At 36.2% G+C, this 19,955-nt stretch overlaps 1 protein-coding gene and 1 non-coding gene across 2 annotated transcripts in view; both read left to right on the top strand.

Moving 5' to 3' along the window:
- RAD23B (RAD23 homolog B, nucleotide excision repair protein) overlaps positions 1-19,955 on the top strand; it is a 47,352-nt gene that overhangs the window by 7,725 nt on the left and 19,672 nt on the right. Inside the window, exons 3-5 of the mRNA XM_017498574.1 lie at positions 9,355-9,436; positions 11,216-11,295; positions 15,076-15,344. Of these exons, the coding sequence (XP_017354063.1) occupies positions 9,355-9,436; positions 11,216-11,295; positions 15,076-15,344 (431 nt within the window). The remainder of the gene's footprint in view (positions 1-9,354; positions 9,437-11,215; positions 11,296-15,075; positions 15,345-19,955) is intronic.
- Positions 4,389-4,529, top strand: LOC119466967. Its single transcript, XR_005195477.1, has one exon. It is a non-coding gene; the product is annotated as a U4 spliceosomal RNA (small nuclear RNA).

Genomic DNA, 19,955 nt, shown 5'->3' with positions numbered 1-19,955 from the left:
GGACACTACCCCATCTGTTCCCTGTAAGTTTAGATAAATAAATGTCTTTTGTAGTGTCATGAAAGCTAATTTTACAACTGAATGAACTTTATAAACTTCTTAAACATTATGTAAACTTATTTCAGCAGAGGAGGTAGACCAGCTACAAATGACTGGTAATACATGAATAGATCCTAGAGCCTTAAACAGGTAGATAAAATTGTTCTCACCTATTATTCCCCACACACTTCTGGTTGAATTAGGTAGGCACCTTGTTTTTGCTAGTGTATTGGAGCGATCCATTCTTTGCCGATATAGAAACTTTAGAAGTTACAGGTATCTTGGGAATTCTGCTTAGTCAGTTTTCAAATTCTTATATTTCTTTTGGCCTTGTTGGAATCATACTGTTAGGAATATATTTTAGAATAGATTAAATTAGCATGTATAGGTTGGCTTAAAAGTCTAAATACCATTTTAGATAGTTTCTGTGGGAAAAATGGGTTTTGGATTTCAAATCATGTATGTAAGATAATAAATAGCCTTTGGATCATAACCCCAATTGGAGGATTGCCTTTGTTTAGTGTCTGCCTCTTCCTCACATAATTAATGTTTATACTATTGGTTATTGTTTCAATTATAAAAATCTCTTGTACCAAATTACTTTATTCCTTAGGTCCAGTGAGGAGACTTTACCTGTTGGTACTGAAGTCAACTGACATTTTTAAAATCAAATTTGTATTTGTAGAATTAGCAGGAACCTACCTTGGGACAGAAATTCAGGAAATAACTCTGGTGCCTATACCAGTTTCTCAAGTGGAAGGACACCAACCAAAGAACCAAAAAACGAAAAGCATTGCCTGCAGTGTAAACATAAGAAATCCTTTAGTAAAGATATTTGGCTTTAGGAATCTCCTTTATTTTGCTGATTGTTGATTGCCAAAATTTAGTTGCTATTATTTTTTAATTAACTAAGCCATGTAGTATTAGAACTGCCTTAGACCTTTTTCTTTTAAATGAAATAAATCTCTTTTTTCTCTTTGAAACTCCAGTTTTCCCTAAAGTACCCAAATAATTCAGGCTTGTTAAAGTAAATAAAGTATATATAGTAAAAGTATATATAGTAAAATGTAAAAGGCTTTTGCCCCTGGTGTAAGTAACCACTGTAGACTCTGTATATCCCTCTAGTCCTTTTAAAAAATATATTTACACGTAATGAGTGAACACAGTTATGCTGTTTTAAAAAATTAATTGCTTAGCAACTAGCTGTTTTCCTCAAAGACAGTTACAAATATTTCATTATATTACATAGTGTTCTAGTAAATGTATGTGCATTAATTCATTTTTCTCTTTCCCCTTGATGGATGTTTAGGGTTGCTTTCAATTTTTAGTATTGCAAACAACAGTGTAGGACACATACTTTGCACCTTTGTCTTTGAAGTTCTTACATGAGCATCTCTAGCATTGATTTCTAGATGTGGAATTATTTGGTCAAAGTGTAGCAGATTGCCTTAAAAAATGCCTGGTCAGTGCTCACAAATTTTAACAATATTTGTTATGTACAAATACCATCTTCCATAGGAGTAGCCAGGATTCAAATTTAGGTACTCTGCCTCCAGAGCCTATGTGTTTGACCTTTCTATTTCATCTGCCTTGTGTCCCCGTCAGTAAAAGAGGATAATGGTATCTACCTGTATACCAGTTACCCTATTACTTCGTGACAAATTACCCCTTAGTTAATTAAAACAGTAAACATTTACTGTTTGATAATTTCTATGAGTCAGATATTCAGGGATGTTTTAGCTCTGTGGTTTTTCAGAGTCTCATGAAGTTGCATTAAGGGCTTCATTCTGTGCATTAAAGGCCTGATTGGCTGGATGATTCCCACTGAAAGTGACTTCATCAATGGCTAACAACTTGGTGAAGGTTCTTGACGGAGGCCTCAATACCTTCCTGTCGGGGTCACCACCTGCCAGGGGTCTGTCTTGCAGGCCCTGACTTAATGAGGATGAATAAATTCACTCAGACACAGAACGCAGGGAACAAGTATGCTGGAAGAGAGTGCTGTAAAGAGATAGCAGCCACTGGCCCCTACTAGCTGCCCCTTCAGGCATTTTATTCAGTATAGATTTAATAACAGAGGCTCTAAGTCAACACACATAGGGTTAATGATTAAAGGCCAGCACACATTAAATGACAAAGGCGTTGAGTTAACACTAGAGGGTATAGATTAAAGGCCAGGTTCTGAGGCCTAAAGCAAACACCATTAGTGGGGTAATATCCCTGGTTGACTTCCCCCCAAGAGAACCATCCGGAATGAGTAAGGATTAGTTTATAGGACCACTTGGGTAAACAAGTTAGATAAATTCCCCACATTCCTTTTTTTCTACTCTTTATTTAAGAGGACAAGGCTGCCTTCAGCTAAGTATTATGGTAAAAACCCTTAGGTCTTCCAAAAGGGTTGTGTATATTCTCTATAACTAAAATTTGTCCCCCCATCCTGACTGAATCTCCACACCTCCCCATATGGGCCTCTCCCCAGGATTCCTTAGTGTTTTCATGACATTGTGGCTGGCTTCTCCCAGTGTGGGTGATCCAAGAGAGCAAAATAGAAACAGTGGCTTTTATATATAAACCAGCCTCAGAAGTCACACACTTTTAATTCAGCAGTATCTTACTGTTCTTGTGGACTAGCCATAATTAAGTATGCAAAGGGTATGTACAAAGGCTTGAATACCAGGAGATGGGAGTCATTGAGGGCTATCTTTGATGCTGGCTACTATAACCTTATAGAGCTATCATACCAATTAAAAGAGTTAATTATTGTGAGGCCGTTAGTACACTGCCTGGCATATGGCAAGTACATAGCATACATTAGCTTTTATTCAGATTTTATATTTCAGGGCTACCCATTAAGCTTTACACAATTCTTTTTACTGTATGTAGTTACAACAGTGATAAGAAATAACATAGTTACAAAAATAAGGAAAAATAATACTGTAAGATTGAGCAAACTCTTATATGGAATATGCAGTTGCTGACCTAATTAACAAGCAGTAGCCTAGAAATCTTATGCAAAGTGCTGTGTAAGAAGATTGACATGGCAGCCCATTATACTATCATAGGAGTATGATTTGCAAGATACTATTTTGATGTCTCATGCATGACCTAAATTTGTTGAAAGAAAACTACTTTTTTTTTTAAGAGGCAGGGTCTTGCCCAGTTGCCCAGGCTAGAGTACACTAACAGGGCTATAGCTCACTCTAACCTTGAACTCCTGGGCTCAGTCAGTCCTTTCACCTCAGCCTCCCAAGGTAACTGGGACTATAAGTGGGCACCCATCTAATTAAACATTTTTTTTGAGATGGTGGCTCATTATGTTGACCAGACAGACCTTGAACTGTTGGGATTACAGGAGAAATGACTACTTTTAATGGTCATTGGCCTGAACTAGAATAGTGCCAGTGCACAAGAGATTGCACGGTAGTGCTCACATTAGGAAATAATTAGACGGTAAGTTTAGCTGTGTGGTGGCACTTTTAAATACACTATTATGATTGTTTTCCTTTGGAGGAAAAAAGAAAAACCATGCCCATAATGTTTAATGTTACATTGAGTACATTTTTATTTTTAAATGCATAATTTTGTAAGAGAGATTTAAGTAGCTAGAAAAAAGTCTGATTTCTTGAATGTTAACCATGCCTTTGTCTCTAGTGGAATTGATGATAAACCACCATTATTTATGTAGGAGGGAATAAGCATCACAATGGAAGCTCTAGCCCTGGTTATATACTGGGACTATGGTGCTCAGGTTTATATTCACTCTTGAAATGGCTTACTGGAATGGGAGCATTGGCGTGGGGTTCAGCACAGTTGGAGGAGTTGTAATTGCATCTATTATGGGCCATGTCTTTTCCAAGAGAAACCTTGTGCTAAGTTCCTATCTCTGCCTTTGAAGCATCCAGAAAGAAGGCAGTCTTTCTTGCTAATCTATTTTAAAATATGCTCAATTTGGTTGTGTTAGGGGTGATTTAGACAAACTAATTTAGACACAGTTCTTCCACAAATACATTATGGTTTAAATGCCTCTAGGGCATCCAGTGAAGGTGTTCAGTAGAGAGTTAAGTGTGCATAAATGAAGGTTGAGGAGAGAGACCTGGGCTAGAAATAACAGACAACATCTGCATGGTTATTAAAACTAGAAGTAGATACAGTAGATTCTCCTGGAAGTCTAAGTAATACTTAAAGGCTGGCCAGGGAAGAGGATTTCGTGAAGCAGTGAGCAGAGAGATAGGAAAACCAAAGGTACGGCATCATGGAAGCCAAGGGATGGTGGTATGTAAAGGTGGGACAGGTCAGTGCTGTTACACATGGCAAGAGTAAGATAGGCGAGAATTAAGAAGTGTCTTATGAGCTTTGTGCAGTGGCAGTATCATCGCCAATGAGATTTATCCGAGGCATGATTATTGTTCATTGAAAACTTTTCCCAGTACCCCACCATGACGACTTGAAATATAGTCGGCATTGGCAATTTTTGACAATCTCTACGGAGACTGAAAAAAAAAAATATGTTAAAGAGGCATTTAAGTGTTTTATGATGTTGCAGAATTCAGCGATGTTGCTAAAGAGCAGTGTTAATGGAATGGCCACGGGGTTGGGGGAGGACTACCAAAGAAAATAAGCAAAATGAGAACAAATTTCATGTTTTTGTTTATTAGCACAGTATTGCTCTCTTTTGAGTAGTCGGTTTGGGATTATGATTAAGTGAAGACAATGTGTGTATTTGCATTTTTGAAGAATTAGATTAAGGGGAGAGAGTCAAGGAGGAGACAAGGTTGTTAAGTGTTTGTTTTTTAAGATGATAAAGAGTTAGGTCTAAATGTGAATGAAAGTGAGCTGACAGAGAGGTTGAAAAAGCTGGGGGAGATAGGAAATATAATGAATTTAGTAAGATACTGAAAAATATTTGGAGGAGAACCAGAGGACCGGTGGAAAGAATTGGGTTTGAAAGAAAGGGATACTACTATTATTTAATAGGTGAAAAGGAGATGTAGGTGGGTCTGGATGCAACAAAGTTAAGCAGAAAGTTAAAAATAAGTTCCTCTGTCTTCTGTTTTTAATAAGGTACAAAGTGGTCACCTGTAGAGAGTGGGAGAGGGTCCTGGGAATCAGATTTAGGGTACCAATTTGAAATATCCTTTCGGAGGATGGAGAAGAGAGCTAAGCAGGGGAACAGAGGATTTAGTATATCCTTTTCTCCACTAGCATTTAGAAAATGGGGTGTAAATGTAGATAGGCAGTCTCGTAGGTAAAAGTTGAGATTTGTTAGCTAAGTAAGGTTAGGAGAATGAGACACCACAGAGTGGTTGGAGTAAATTTTAGGGGTTAAGTACTGATCGAAATAAATGGTGTTGGTCCAAATACAGAATTTTGCTTGTCAGGAGCAGCAGAAAGACAAGGAAGTCTTTGATACTACAAAGAAGGTGATAGGAGCAATGGCAGTGTTGTCTAAGCAAAATAGAGCTGATAGTGAAGATGGAAATGAAAGTAGAGACTCTAGGGACCAAGTCTTAAGGAGGCTCAAGAGCAAGTGTAGTGAACAATTGCTAAGAGCTGGTAGGAACAGAAGACTGTTCACTTACAATTTTAAAGATGGAGTGGTTTTTGGATGACAAAATTCAGCCTGTGTTCCGTGAGTTTAGATAGATGAGTTAAATGGATTGTAAGTAACAATTATTGTTGTGTTCAAGGTAAAGAAGCAATGCCAGAATTTTAGACAGGTCAGTGAACCTGGTTCTAAAGTCTGGTTTAGTTACTTTCTTTGAAGTGATACTGTTGGGTCAAATCCCTGTACCTCCCCCACCACCTTAAAAATGTTGAGACATCTTGGCATATTGCCCTGAAAAATTTTGGGTCATTTGATACTTTCTTACTCTGAGAATGTGTCTCTTCACTTTTAATGACAAGACTTACTCAAAACAATCTTTCCAGTGTGAAAGTTTATTGGATTAATAACACGAGGCATCAAAATTTATGTTTGGGCCGGGTGCAGTGGCTCACGCCTGTAATCCCAGCACTTTGGGAGGCGGAGGCAGGTGGATCACAGGAGGTCAAGAGATCAAGACTATCCTGGCCAACATGGTGAAACCCCCGTCTCTACTAAAAATACAAAAATTAGCCAGGCGTTTGGCACCCACCTGTGGTCCCAGCTATTCAGGAGGCGGAGGTTGCAGTGAGCCGCGACTGCATTACTGTGCTCCAGCCTGGTGACAGAGCAGGACTCCGTCTCAAAAAANAAAAAAAAAAAAAAAAAAAAAAATTATGTTTGGTTACTAATGAGGTTAAGCTTTTCTTTGTTATGACTGTGTGATTGTGAATTGTCTGTCCTTTGTCCAATTTTTTTTATTAGTGTAAAAATTTATGCCTTTTCTCTTTTTTCTTTTATTTTTTTTCTTGAGACAGTCTCACTCTGTCACTTAGGCTGGAGTGCAGTGGCGCGATCTTGGCTCACTGCAGCCTCCATCTCCCAAGTTCAAGCAATTGTTGTGTCTCAGCCTCCCAAGTAGCTGGGATTACAGACGTGTGCCACCATGCCCAGCTAAGTTTCGTATTTTTAGTAGAGACAGAGTTTCACCATGTTGGCCAGGTTGGCCTTGAACTCCTGGCCTCAAATGATCTGCCCACTTCGGCCTTCCAAAGTGCTGGGGTTACAGACATGAGCCACTGCACCCAGCTGCCTTTTCTCTTTGTCATTTTTTTCTTTTTATTATTTGTCCATTTTTCCTGTTTTAGTTGTGTGTTTACCCCGTTAATTTTCCTTTTTTGTTGAATAAACATTTTTAGTGTTTAGTCTATGATTATTTCTTTAGCCAAATCGTACAGGTATTTTGGAGTTCCCACTGTTCTTAATACTCTGTGTTGGGTGTTTTTTGTTTTGTTTTGCTTTTTAGTTTTTGAGTTGGAGTCTTGCTCTTGTCACCCAGGCTGAATTGTAATGACGTGATCTTGGCTTACTGCAACCTCCGCCTCCCGGGTTCAAGCAATTCTCCTGCCTCAGCCTCCCAAGTAGCTAGGATTACAGGCATGTGCCACCATGCTCAGCTAATTTTACTATTTTTAGTAGAGACAGAGTTTTGCCATGTTGGCCAGGCTGGTCTCAAACTCCTAACCTCAAATGATCCATCTGCCTTGGCCTCCCAAAGTACTGGGATTATAGGTGTAAGCCACCATGCCCACCCTTAATATTGTTTAATCAGTTACGATTTCTATGAAACAAAAGTTATTTAGTAGTTAATGATTAAAGGTCCTTTTCTGGTTCAGGTTTTCTTTAATTTGTGGGGCTTTTTTCCTTTTCTCCTCTCCTCCCTCATTTTTGATATATAAAGCTAGAGAGTCCATTATTTAGGCTTTTTGAAATCTGAAATGTTTTACCTCATTCTAACCTGTCAAGAATGAGATATTTCTGCTTATTTTCTTTTATTTGTTGCTTCATATGTGTCTTTTTTCTTCACATATGTCTATACTCTGTTAATTTATTCATCAACAGAAAAAGGAAGCACCCACTCAATGCCAAACCGCTATGTATTGTTTTGAGAACTGGGTTCGTGCATAGAGATACACTTGATCTGTAATTTATTTGTAGTTTTCACCAAATAATCACACTTGCAAGTATTGTATGCTTTTGTCTCTCTGTAAACAAAAAAGCTTGAAAGGAAGTTTACCATTCACCACTGAGTGTTCCACTCATTCGCTGCCATCACTTCTTGGGAAGTCTTTTTTAGCATGTAGGGATAGCAGTCCTCAAATGATTTGGTTTCAAGACGTGTTTACATTTAAATAAGTTATTGAGTGCTCCAAAATAACTTTTGTTGATGTGCTTACATTTATTTAATTTATTTTTTAGGACAGATTCTCACTCTGTCACCCAGGCTGGAGTGCAGTGGCGTGATCTTGGCTCACTGCAGCCTTTGCTTCCAGGGTTCATGTGATTTGTGTTCCTTGGCCTTCCCAATAGCTGGGATAACAGGAGTGTACCACCACACTAGGCTAATTTTTTAGCATTTTTAGTAGAGACAGGGTTTCACCACGTTGGCCAGGCTGGTCTTGAACTCCTGGCCTCAGGTTTTCCTCCCACCTGAGCCTCCCAAAGTGGTGGGATTACAGGCGTGAGCCACTGTGCCTGGCCCAATGTACTTAACATTTATTAATGTTTACCATATTATAAATTAAAACAAACTTTATTAATGTTCATTTAAATATAATAAATTTATTATAAGTATTAATGTTTTCTGCAGAAATATGTGCCAAAATAACAGTAACAACAACAAACCACTGAGAAGACTGACACTTTTACTTTCCTTTGCAAGTCTCATGTTTGGCTTTAAGAAGATTTTACTTGTGTTGGTTTTACCTTTGAAATGGGGAACAGTGGAAAATAGTGGATTGAGATTTTTGCGATGGATTTCTACTTCGGGAAACATCAGAATAGCAATGATGCTGCTAACCCATTTCAGGAATATCAGTGTAAAGTAATGAAAATAGTTATATTAAGGCACATGGGAAAGTCATCTCTGCCTTTTTTTTTTTTTTACTCCTGTGCCTCCCTACTTAACAGGTTAAGAAGTCCATTAGACTCGTTTTCCCAAATACTTTATAATGAGCCTATTGTCACACAATTTTAGGAATTGAAGAGACTGTAAAGGTCATGGATTCCAGCTCCTCTTATAGATGAAACTGATGCTGAGAGAAGCTAAGCTACTTGTTTAAGAGCATTGAAGTCGTCTGGTGATTTTCAGCCTGGGCTGAACTTTGGAACCACCTGTAAAGCTTTTTAAAAATACTGATGTCAAGATCTCACCCTCAGAGATTATGTTTTAATTGGTCTTTGTAAAGTCCCCCTGGTGATTGTAATGAAATATAAGACTCTTAAAATGAATCATTTGCCTTTTAACATTCACAATTTAACCTTTAACATTGAAGTATTCTTATTGATGAGACTGTTTTATTTCTTAGACATTTTAGGTGATCGAGCTTTATTTTCTTGCTCTGTGGGAAATAAACCCATAAACATTATGTAAATCAAAACTTTGATGTTGGAAACTTTGTTTTAAATTAATGAAATCAACTAGTAAATTTTAAAGAACCTATGTGTATTAGATGGTTTTAAAGTTTATGCCTATCATGCCCTAATAATGTGAGTTAATGTTGAATCTTTTTTGATATAAATTGGAGAAACATAATCTTTGATGTTTTGGAAGTATTAATAATTATGTATATAATTTTTTGTCTTCCATTATTTATTCAGATTCTGGATTGTCATTTTTTGTTTAGACTTTCTCCAAAAAAAAAAAAAAAAAAAAATCTTTATTTTTCCTATAGGTGAAAGCACTGAAAGAGAAGATTGAATCTGAAAAGGGGAAAGATGCCTTTCCGGTAGCAGGTCAAAAATTAATTTATGCAGGTATGAATTAAATATTAAAATTAACATGCCATGTCTTGCTTATAGTGATAATCTTTTAGAAATGTTATCTTACAAATTGTAGTGTATTCAAATTGATTGTCAGAAAAATGATTGTACAAATAAAAGCAGTGAAAGAGCAGTCATTTAAATATATTAATATTCAATCTTCTCTTTATTCACATTTGCCCCATGTATTTTTCCATCAAATGGTGTTTGTTTTGTTTAGTTTTATCTTTTGTAAGCATCATGTAACTGGCTTTCGTGTTTTTAATCAAACTGAGCTTTTTTAAAAAAATTGAATTGAAACCATTCATACTGATTGTGTTAGTTACTATTGGTGTGCTTGGAATCATTCCTGTAAAATTTAACGAAAACTGAAGAATACAGAAAACACATTGCACAGAAAGACACAAGAAGAAAGATAATAATCAGATTATTTAAAGAATTCTTAGAAATTAGTAAGGAAAAGATGACCAATAAAGCAGCAAAGGATAAGAATAGGAATGATAAATTTAGCCTCCCTAGTAAACAGGAAAATGTATGTTAAAAATACACTCGATATCCAAATTTAGTAGAGAAAATACTTTCATTGTAGATGTTGGTAAGGTGGGTGTTTGACCCGCCCATGGATTCTTCTCTTTTTCTGAATAGTGTTTCCTAAACTGAGACAGCCTGGAGGAAATGCTAATGTGATGATTCAGTCCCATTATTTTTATAGGTCAGAATTCAGAACCTAAAGAAGCAAGCATAAAATTCAAATTTCCAGTTTCTGACTTTGACCTGTTTTCTCATTCCTGACTATATTCCTTTCTGTCTTAATGTTAGTATCTTTTGATTCAATAGCTTTTTAAAGATGGAGGACTAAATTCACGGAGCAGGAAACATCAGGGAGTCCTGCCTACCTACCTTCAACATGACCACAGTCTTGTTTACTTCTTCGTGCATTTTGAGTTCTGTAGCATCTTGCACTTTCTTAGATATCATGTCATTTTCTGAAATACTTTTAAGTATCTGATTTATCAGGCATCAGTATTTTGGGGAGCAGGAAATTTATTCCTCTCCCCTTTTTCATACCAGAAAAGAATGTAGGTTATTTTCCAGAGGACCCCTGTGCAATCAAATTATTGAATTTTCTTTATCTTCATGATCTCCTTTTCATGGCCTTTTTCATGTTTCCTTGCCCAGTAAGTTACATAATTAAGTAATAGATTTGTAAAAAACTGATTGTTAATATTATATACAGTATATAAGTTTGGCATCTTTTAGTCAGATGTTTATGGCTTTCAGTTTTATTTATTTGGAGGGAGGGTCTGGCTCTGTCACCCAGGCTAGAGTGCAGTGGTGCGATTATGGCTCGCTGTGTCCTTGAACTCCTGGGCTCAAGTCATCCCCCTCCCTCAGCCTCCAAGTAGCTAGGAGCATAGGTATGTGCCACAAATGCCTGGCTAACTTTGAATTTTTTATTTTTATTTTGTATAAACAGGGTTTTGCTATGTTGTCCAGGCAGGTCTCAAACTCCTGGCTGGGAGCTATATTCCCTCTTCAGCCTCCCAGAGTGTTGGGATTATAACTGTGAGCCACCATGCCCTGTCACTTATGAGTTTTTTTTATTTTTATCTTGATTGATTGGTGTTTTGGGGGGGAAAGTACTGATAGAATTTATGTTGGTGATTCATATTTTAGTATTTCCGAAATTCATATTTCAAGTAGAAAGTTGTTTTATGTATAAGGGAAAGATTACTGTGCCTTAAATGATGTATTTTTCTCTTACTGTATTAGGCAAAATCCTCAATGATGATACTGCTCTCAAAGAATATAAAATTGATGAGAAAAACTTTGTGGTGGTTATGGTGACCAAAGTAAGTTTCAACCTCATTCTCTATATCTTTGTGTATGCAAGTCTTTTTAAAAATGATGGTCCCAAGTCCACACAATGGACACAGTGTATACACATCCATAGTGGTGTGCACTTAACTACTATGAAAGGTTTTAAGAATTTACCTTAAGTTAATCATAAAGTTATTAATGTTTTACATTAATTATGCATTAACTATAATATAGTTTTAATATAATTTTATTTAAGTCAAAGCTGAAATATAAAATGTCATGTTAAAATTATTGCTAGATCTTTGAAATCACTTATGTAATTCTTTTAAAATGTGCTTATAAATTGAATAAATGTTTATTTTGTAGTTTTTATAAGCTTGCCTTAAATAGACTTGCTAAATTGTGCACTAGTCCTAACAAATTCCTCAAGGCGAAAAAGCCTGTAAGCTAATTATTACAATGCTATTTATTAGCGAAAGAATATGATTTTAGAAACTTAGGAAAAGGTAACTAAAGAAATGATGGAATGATGTGTGTGAGGAAGAAGAGACTACTTTATGTATATAGTTAAGTTATATAATCATGCAGTGTAGAATTAAGAGACAAATGGAGAAGTGGTACTCATGACATTCATTTTTAGGATTGGATTGACATAATCTGGGAAAGAACAGTGTTCCTTGTAGCACTGAAAATGAATTTAAATCACTAATTGAAACCAGTTCCTCAAAGGCCAAAAGTGGAATAAATGTGAGTTCTCAAAGTCACAAAATAATTAGTAGTAGAAAATAGAGTTGAATAAATTTTAATTATCACATACTTTTGTACTGGGAAACAAAAAGCAGCTAAATAGTTTCCATGTGTTGGACTTCAACATTTTTTAATCCATTACGAATATTGATTTTGCTGTACTGAGGAACTTAATTATATGTTAAGCTTTAAAAACAGAAGCAGAATCCTGAGGAAACCTTGTATCATCTAGGTTTTTATCATCTAGGTCTGTGGTAGAATATACATGACGAATTTCCAATTTAATCATTTTAAGTGTACAGTTCAATTACATAGTTACATTGTTTTGCAACTGTCACCGTCATTTAAGTGGAATTCTGTGGTATTTGCCTTTTTGTGACTGGCTTATTTCACTTAGCATAATGTTGTCAAGGTTCATCTATGTTATAGCATGTGCCAGAATTTGCTTCCCTTTCAAGGCTGAATGCTATTCTATCTAGTTTTAGCATACATAGTACATAATAGGAAATGTGATAGCCACACATTTGAACATGTTTTGTCGCTGGTCTTATTTCTTTTAATATTACAGTGATCATGACTATTTAGAACACAACTAATAAGCAGAAAAAGTGTCAATAGGTACATGTATTTGAAGAATAGATACTTGAAGCCTATTGTTATATTAAATACAATTCCTGAGTTTTTCCTTAAAGTCTTTCATTCCTAGTATTACGTAGAATTCTAATGATATTTATGATTATTTTATTTTGAAGTTAATAGTAGAGGACAGCTATAAGAAGGGATGGAAGGCTGCTATAGTAAGGCATTATGGAAGCACTGAGAAATGACTTTATTAATACAAAAAAGGGAAAGAACAAGCTACTAAGATCAAAAGCAAGAATAAAAACTAAAATGCAGAGAGGGGCTTGGTACTTTTTAGAGTAAACTATGTCCTTGGCAATAGGAATCTTGAAGGCAAGTTATATTGCAATATTATTTTGATAACAAATAAGGAAAATATAAAATGAGTATACCATATTTTAAAATACATTTTTATCTAGATTGGTTATTATAAAGTTTTGGTGCTTAAAACTCTGAACTCTGAATTTTCACCTTTATAAAGCTCCAATTTATCCAGAATAACTGAGGATCCAGAATGACGTGAGGATTTCAGCTCATTGAAGTTTTAGAACATTAATAATCTGCAGAATATTATATTGTTAATATAAGTTAAGAAAGTTAAGCTACATAGGAAAAGAAGGGAGTAATGCTACTAGCATTTTTTTAAGACCTGTCTTTCACTAGTCTTTTTTTCCCCCCCCCAGTATCTTCTTTATTAGCTCAAATCAAAAAGACACAAGGCAGCTCATTGGTTTTTGAGTTTATTTATGCTTGTGGCAAATTATGTTGAATTTAAGCTCTGTCTTCCACCAAAACAGTTACCTTTTGTCCTTGGGAAAGTTATGAACTAAACAGGTAGTGAGTTTTGGTAGGCCTTAGGAGATTAAAACTTGTGTAGTATGATTTTTACAAATTTACAGTTGACTCTTGAATACCACTAAGGGTTAGGAGTGCCAGCCTCTCCCCTACAGTCAGAAATCTACATGTAACTTTTGATTTGCCCAAAACTTAACTACTGGTAGCCTACTCTTAACCAGAAGCCTTGTTGATAACATAAACATTGAATTAATACATGTTTTGTATGTTACATGTATGATATTATATTAAAGTAAGCTAGAGAAACTTAAGAATATGATGGCCTGGTATGGTGGCTGACGCCTGTAATCTCTGCAACTTGGGAGGATGAGGTGGGCGGATCACTTGAGCTTAGGAGTTGGAGGGAGACCTGGTTAAGGTGGCGAAACTCTCTCTACCAAAAAAAAAAAAAAAAAAAATAGTGGGGAGTGATAGTGTGAGCCCAGAGTCCCATCTACGTGGTGGCAGGGGTGGGGGCAGTAGCTGAGGCAGAAGCGTTAGGAGGTCGAGGCTGCATTGAGCTGTGATCACACCACTGCTCTCCAGCCTGGGTGATAGAGTGAGACGCTCTCTCAAAACAAAAAATAAAAATGTAAAGAAAATCACAAGAGAAAATATTTTTAGTGTTCACTAAGTATAAGTGGATCATCGTGAAGGTCTTCATCTTTGTCTTCACATTGAGTAGGCTGAGAAAGAGGAAGGGTTGGTCTTGCTGTCTCAAGGTGGCAGAGATGGAGGAGGTAGAAGGCGAGTCAAACACACTCAGTGTAACTTATATTGAAAATAGTTATTACGTAAGTGGACCCAGTGTAGTTTAAAGCCTTGTCCAGTGGTCAGCTAATTGTTTTTTACTCTGTGGGAAGCTTTATGGCTCTAATTCCAGTTCAGAAAGTGCTGAGCACATGGAGGTAACTTAATTTGGCCTTTATTTTTCTGCTTAACTATACATATCAAAATATCATGAACCTTTTTGTACTTGGACCTGTTGGTTTGTAGTCAGTTTTCGGATTTTCCTCCCTCTTCTAAAATACAGTACAGCAGAATATTTGACATGTTCATAAATAAACATTTATACTGCCATTTCAAGAACATTATTTTGGGCTGGGTGTAGTAGTTTATGTCTGCAATCCTAGCACTTTGGGAGGTGGTGGAGGGAGAGTTGCTTGAGGCCAGGAATTCAAGACCAGCCTGGGCAATGTAGCAAGACCCTGTCTTTAAATTTAAAAAAGAAAATTATTTTGGTAATGCTTTTAAGTGGTGTTAGATACTTTAAAACCCAGGTACATGAAGTTTTTTTGGAAAATGATATGGTTTCTTCTTTTTTTTTTTTTTTTGATATATACTATATATATTTCAAATTTTTGACTTTTTGTTTTATATTGATATGAAGACAAATTGTTGGGTAAAATTAATTGTGGTTGATAATTAAAATAACATATGCTCTCATGACCTTTGAAAGTAACCATGAGTTGGATTGCTCATATTGATCATTTATTGTGTCATTTTACAAAATTATTTTTAAGTTACCGGTTGTTATTAGCGCTATTTTTGTGGCATCCTATAAAGGTACAGGCTTTATCATAATTATTTTGCTTTTTTAATGTGTTTAGCCCAAAGCAGTGTCAACACCAGCACCAGCTACAACTCAGCAGTCAGTTCCTGCCAGCACTACAGCAGTTACTTCCTCCACAGTAACAACTGTGGCTCAAGCTCCAACCCCTGCCCCTGCTTTGGCACCCACTTCAACACCAACATCCGTCACTCCAGCATCAGCGACAGCATCTCCTGAACCTGCACCTGCTAGTGCAACTAAACAAGAGAAACCTGCAGAAAAGCCAGCAGAGACACCAGTGGCTACTAGCCCAACATCAACTGACAGGTAGGAACTGGATTCTAGGAAATTATGTCTCAGAATATGTGTTTACAGGAACTTCATGCATTTATTTTGATTGTTGTTTTGCTAAAACTGACTATACTATGCTAAGCTTTTTTTGAACATTTAAAACCTATGCTGTGTCTATTTTGATTGTTTACTAAGGAGAATATAAGTACAGATTTTCATAATCCAGATTTCTGTACTCTGTGTTGATTTGGGCAGGGTGGGAGACACTGGGAAGGAGAAAGCAGGTGAGAGTCATTCGTTTCGAGTAGAAACGTTAGGAAATACAGATAACCAAAAAGAATAAGGATTATAACATGACATTGCCACCCTGATCATCGTTTGTACTTGATCTGTATTATGGTCTTTATCATATATATCATACGCATCCTTCCATGTCAGTAAATCTTTTCAGTTGTTAAATGGCATTGTATTTGCTTCTGATATTTGTTAGCTCTTGGAATCTGAACCTGTGGATTGTTTCAGTTTTTCACTGTTATATCTGTATCTTTGTGAACTTGAGTAGAAATTCAAGCAAGCTTCTGCCTGTGTAGATCTTTAGGGGGAAAAAAGGAAAAGAGTGTTGGGATATTTGAGGAGCAAGAAGTAATTTCTTGTGAGAAGTTGACAGCAGAAACACCTCAACTAAGTTACTACTTAGATAGTTTAGGATTATTGAGCAGTTTAAGACAAGATTTCCCACCCCCACCCCCACCCCCAGGTGATCAGGTAAAATGACCAAAGCAGATGCTTAAGTCAGAGTTCTGTTGGTTGGAAATCATACAGCACAATTACTTGACCTAAGAGCATGGGTTATATTATGGCCAGCCTTCACTGGCTCTGCAGCTGTTTGTGTTCTGTGACTTAGTGCAACTCAGGACCTCAGAGGAGTAGTTACGATCTTTGGAGTCAGAATCAGACACGATGGAAAACTATGCAATGACTGGAAGGATTTACAGACATAGAAAGGGGTTATGATATATATGACAGTGATCAGAAAAATAAGTTGTGATCTTTCATTTTAGTGTTCTGCCTTTGAGTGTGGTTTCTGTGTCTGACTTAGTCACCCGTGTTTGGAGGAGTCCGAGCCACCTGGTTCATTGTTTACCCGGTGGTCTCTTTCTAAATAATTGATTCCCTGAGAAAAATCATGGGTTTAGGCAATTAAATATTTGCCCTGTTTCTTGCCTAGAACACTGCTTTAAGCATTCTGTGACACCATTGCCGAACTTGATTCATCTTTCCCGTGTACAGCTAGAAATGCGTTCAACCATATTGTCCTAGTGGATACCTAGAGTCAGGTTAAGCTGTTACGTCAAAGTTCGGTTGATCAGGTCTGTGTATGAGAGGGAACCTACAAATTTAACCAATTGGTTCACCCATGGGTTCACCCATGGCTACTAACAAAATTTGGTTCACCAAAGCACATAAATATTGTGAACTTAATACGTCAGTATAGCACATCTTATTCTCTTTTTATATATATTTTTTATTGCATCTTATTCTCTTAATTGCTTTAAGTTCCTTTTTTAAAAAGCTTACAGTGTGAGAATTTTAAAGTTGATCAGTACATTTTAATGTGCTAATACCATCAATTTAAATTTGTTTGTTCGTTATCTCTGCTTTTATTTTCTTCCTGGAGTTGCAGTTTTACTTACCTGTTCTAAAAAGACCCAGGATTATCTTTTCAGACCTACAGAAGTTGCATGAGTAAGTTGATGGTCAGTGATCCAGGAAAATAGACACTACAGTTTCTTACTTAGTTGGACTTTACACCAACTGTTTATTCTTATTTCTCAAAGTTTTTCTTCAGGGAAAAATAACACAGGAAGAGAGAAATGAGAGAAAGTCAAAAAATAAACTGCTTAAATGTTCCTTTATCTTTGCTGGAAAATACCTGGTATCCTGTGAAGCACAAAACCTAGTGAATAATTATCGGGAGATAAGCTGATATGAGTTTGTAGAGTATCAGGAAGTCTGTTTATGGCCATTGACCTGACATTTTGTTATTAAGGATTTGTTTCTTTAGGTCAATTTTGTTCTTAAAACTATTACAGTGCAAATTCCACTTGACATCTACCTGAGAGAAACTACACTTGTGCACATGACTGTATTGTTTGTAGTAAAGAACAAATTGGAATCCTAAATTGACCTGTGGTTTATTCGTAGTGGAGAACAGGACTCTCAAAGTGTAGAAGTCAATAGGCCACAGCAGCATCACTGAAAATGTGTTTGACTTGAATTCTTGGGCCACTCTGGACCTTTAAGTCGGGATTGTCTAGGAGTGGATCCCAGAAATCAACAAGCCCTCCTGGTGAATTCTTGGGATTCTTGGACTTTGTAAAATTTGAGAAGCCTTACTACCTGATACTGCAAGGTAGTTAAAATATGTACTGTGTAAGCATATTAAATGAGTGTGGTTTTGAGGCTTTGTTATTGAGTGAAAAAAAAAAAAAAAAAAGCAGGTTGCAAAGGAGTATAGGCAATAACCATAAACCAGACAAAACCCATAAACAATATGTACATTTTCTGTGGGTATACATGTTAATGTGTAGGAAAAAAGTAGGCAGGGGTTGACACATAACTGACGAATGGTTTCCTCTGTGTCTGGAGAGGGGAGAAGCAGTGAGACAGAATCAAGATTAAAGAATAGTGGTTAATAGTGTACATAATGATGATGATAATAGTATATGTACACACATTCTTAACTGTGGTGTTTAAAGAGAACTTTTTAAAAACAATGTGTGATAATAGTGTAAATTATTCTGAAGGAAACGAGTCTTAATGGATTTTAAAATGTATTACACAGTAATGATTAAAACAGTTTAGAATGGCTCATATTAGAAAGATTGTTCAGGGAAATCAACAGTAGCTTGGAAATAGACCCAAAGAGATACAAGAACTTAATATAAAATAAAGATACAATTTCAGAACAATGTTGGGAAAATGCTGAGATCTCACCATCTGGAATGAAAAAAGAATGACTCCTCGTACTATATACTTACAAAAATAAATTATAGATGGATATGAATTTAATGTAAAAGCAAAGCTTTAAACTTAGTGGAGAACAAGGGGAAAAAAGAATAATCTTCACTTTGAGAAGTTATTCCTAAGCAAGACAACCAAAAAAATTGTAACAGGAAAGTTTGATAAATTTGACTATAGAAAGAAATTCAGTGCAGGAAACCAGACTACACATGCCTTAATAAGAGCTTGATTTGGTCTTTTAAATGAAATACTGTGCATCTGTGGGAAGAAATTGAAGTAGATTTGATTGTGCAGACATGAATAATTGTTAAGTTAAAAAAAAGAGCTTAAAAAACCAAAGCAAGACACAAGTTGTTATTCTTTTAAATAGAAACTGGCGTCATAGTGGTTGTCTCTGGGTTGGGGTTAGAAAAGTTTAGTTTTTATGTAGTGTGCTTTTGAAATTTTATTTTATCCATATTAGTTTTACTGTATATTTAATGAGGAACTTAAAAATTATACCAAAGTATGGATCATAATATTCCTATTGGGTGTTACGATGCCAAACACATTGCTAAGCACCATAATAGCGTAGCCCTACCCACAACACTTTGGAGTATATGATACTATCATTGACATTGTACTGATGAACTGAGGCTTAGAAAGGTTAAGTAATTTATGAATCCAAACTTGGGTTTTCTACTCTTACTGTACTACCAAGGGCTTTCTCAGAATTAAAATATAATGGGTGTGTTCTTTTTAACTGAGACACAGGTCTAAGTGTATATTTTAATTTAAATTTCTAACTACTACCTTTACCACTGTTGTAAACTTCAGTTTCTTTTTCTTTGGCCTGTTTTTCATGGTCTTTCATAATTTCTGTCTTCTATTGCAGACTTCTCTGTAGTTCTCCAAGAGAAGTGTAATCTTTTTGAACTGGTTTCCATTACATTTAAACTTGGATTTAGCCCATATCTACCTTTTTTGCATATGCTATATATTTCTTTATTTGAATGCCTTCTTTCAGTTTCCTTATTTAGAACTTACCTGTAAGACCTCATTATGTGAAAGCTTTCTAGCCTAATTTGGTTCCTCCATGTGTTATTTTATTATATACTGCTTTTGCTGTTTCTTCTGGTGTGGCTTGATTTATAAATTATTTAACTTCTCATGTAAATTCTTTCAGGTAAATAATTATACATTATCTTTTTTGTATTCAATAGGTAGATAGCTATCTGTTAGGATATTATTTTGTATATTTGGACATTTTAAATGATGGATTCTCAGAATAAAAGGAATACCAAGATTGAAAATTTTTCCCAAACCACAAATGTTGGTTTTTTTTTTTTTTTTTTTTTTTTTTTTGAGACGGAGTTTCGCTCTTGTTACCCAGGCTGGAGTGCAATGGCGCAATCTCGGCTCACCGCAACCTCCGCCTCCCGGGTTCAGGCAATTCTCCTGCCCCAGCCTCCTGAGTCGCTGGGACTACAGGCACGCGCCACCATGCCCAGCTAATTTTTTGTATTTTTAGTAGAGACGGGGTTTCACCATGTTGACCAGGATGGTCTCGATCTCTTGACCTCGTGATCCACCCGCCTCGGCCTCCCACAGTGCTGGGATTACAGGCTTGAGCCACCGTGCCCG

Source organism: Cebus imitator, unplaced genomic scaffold, assembly GCF_001604975.1.
Source record: "Cebus imitator isolate Cc_AM_T3 unplaced genomic scaffold, Cebus_imitator-1.0 Scaffold244, whole genome shotgun sequence".
Lineage (NCBI taxonomy): Eukaryota > Metazoa > Chordata > Mammalia > Primates > Cebidae > Cebus > Cebus imitator.
Note: the sequence above shows the minus strand (reverse complement) of the source record. Positions and strands in the feature narration are given on the sequence as shown.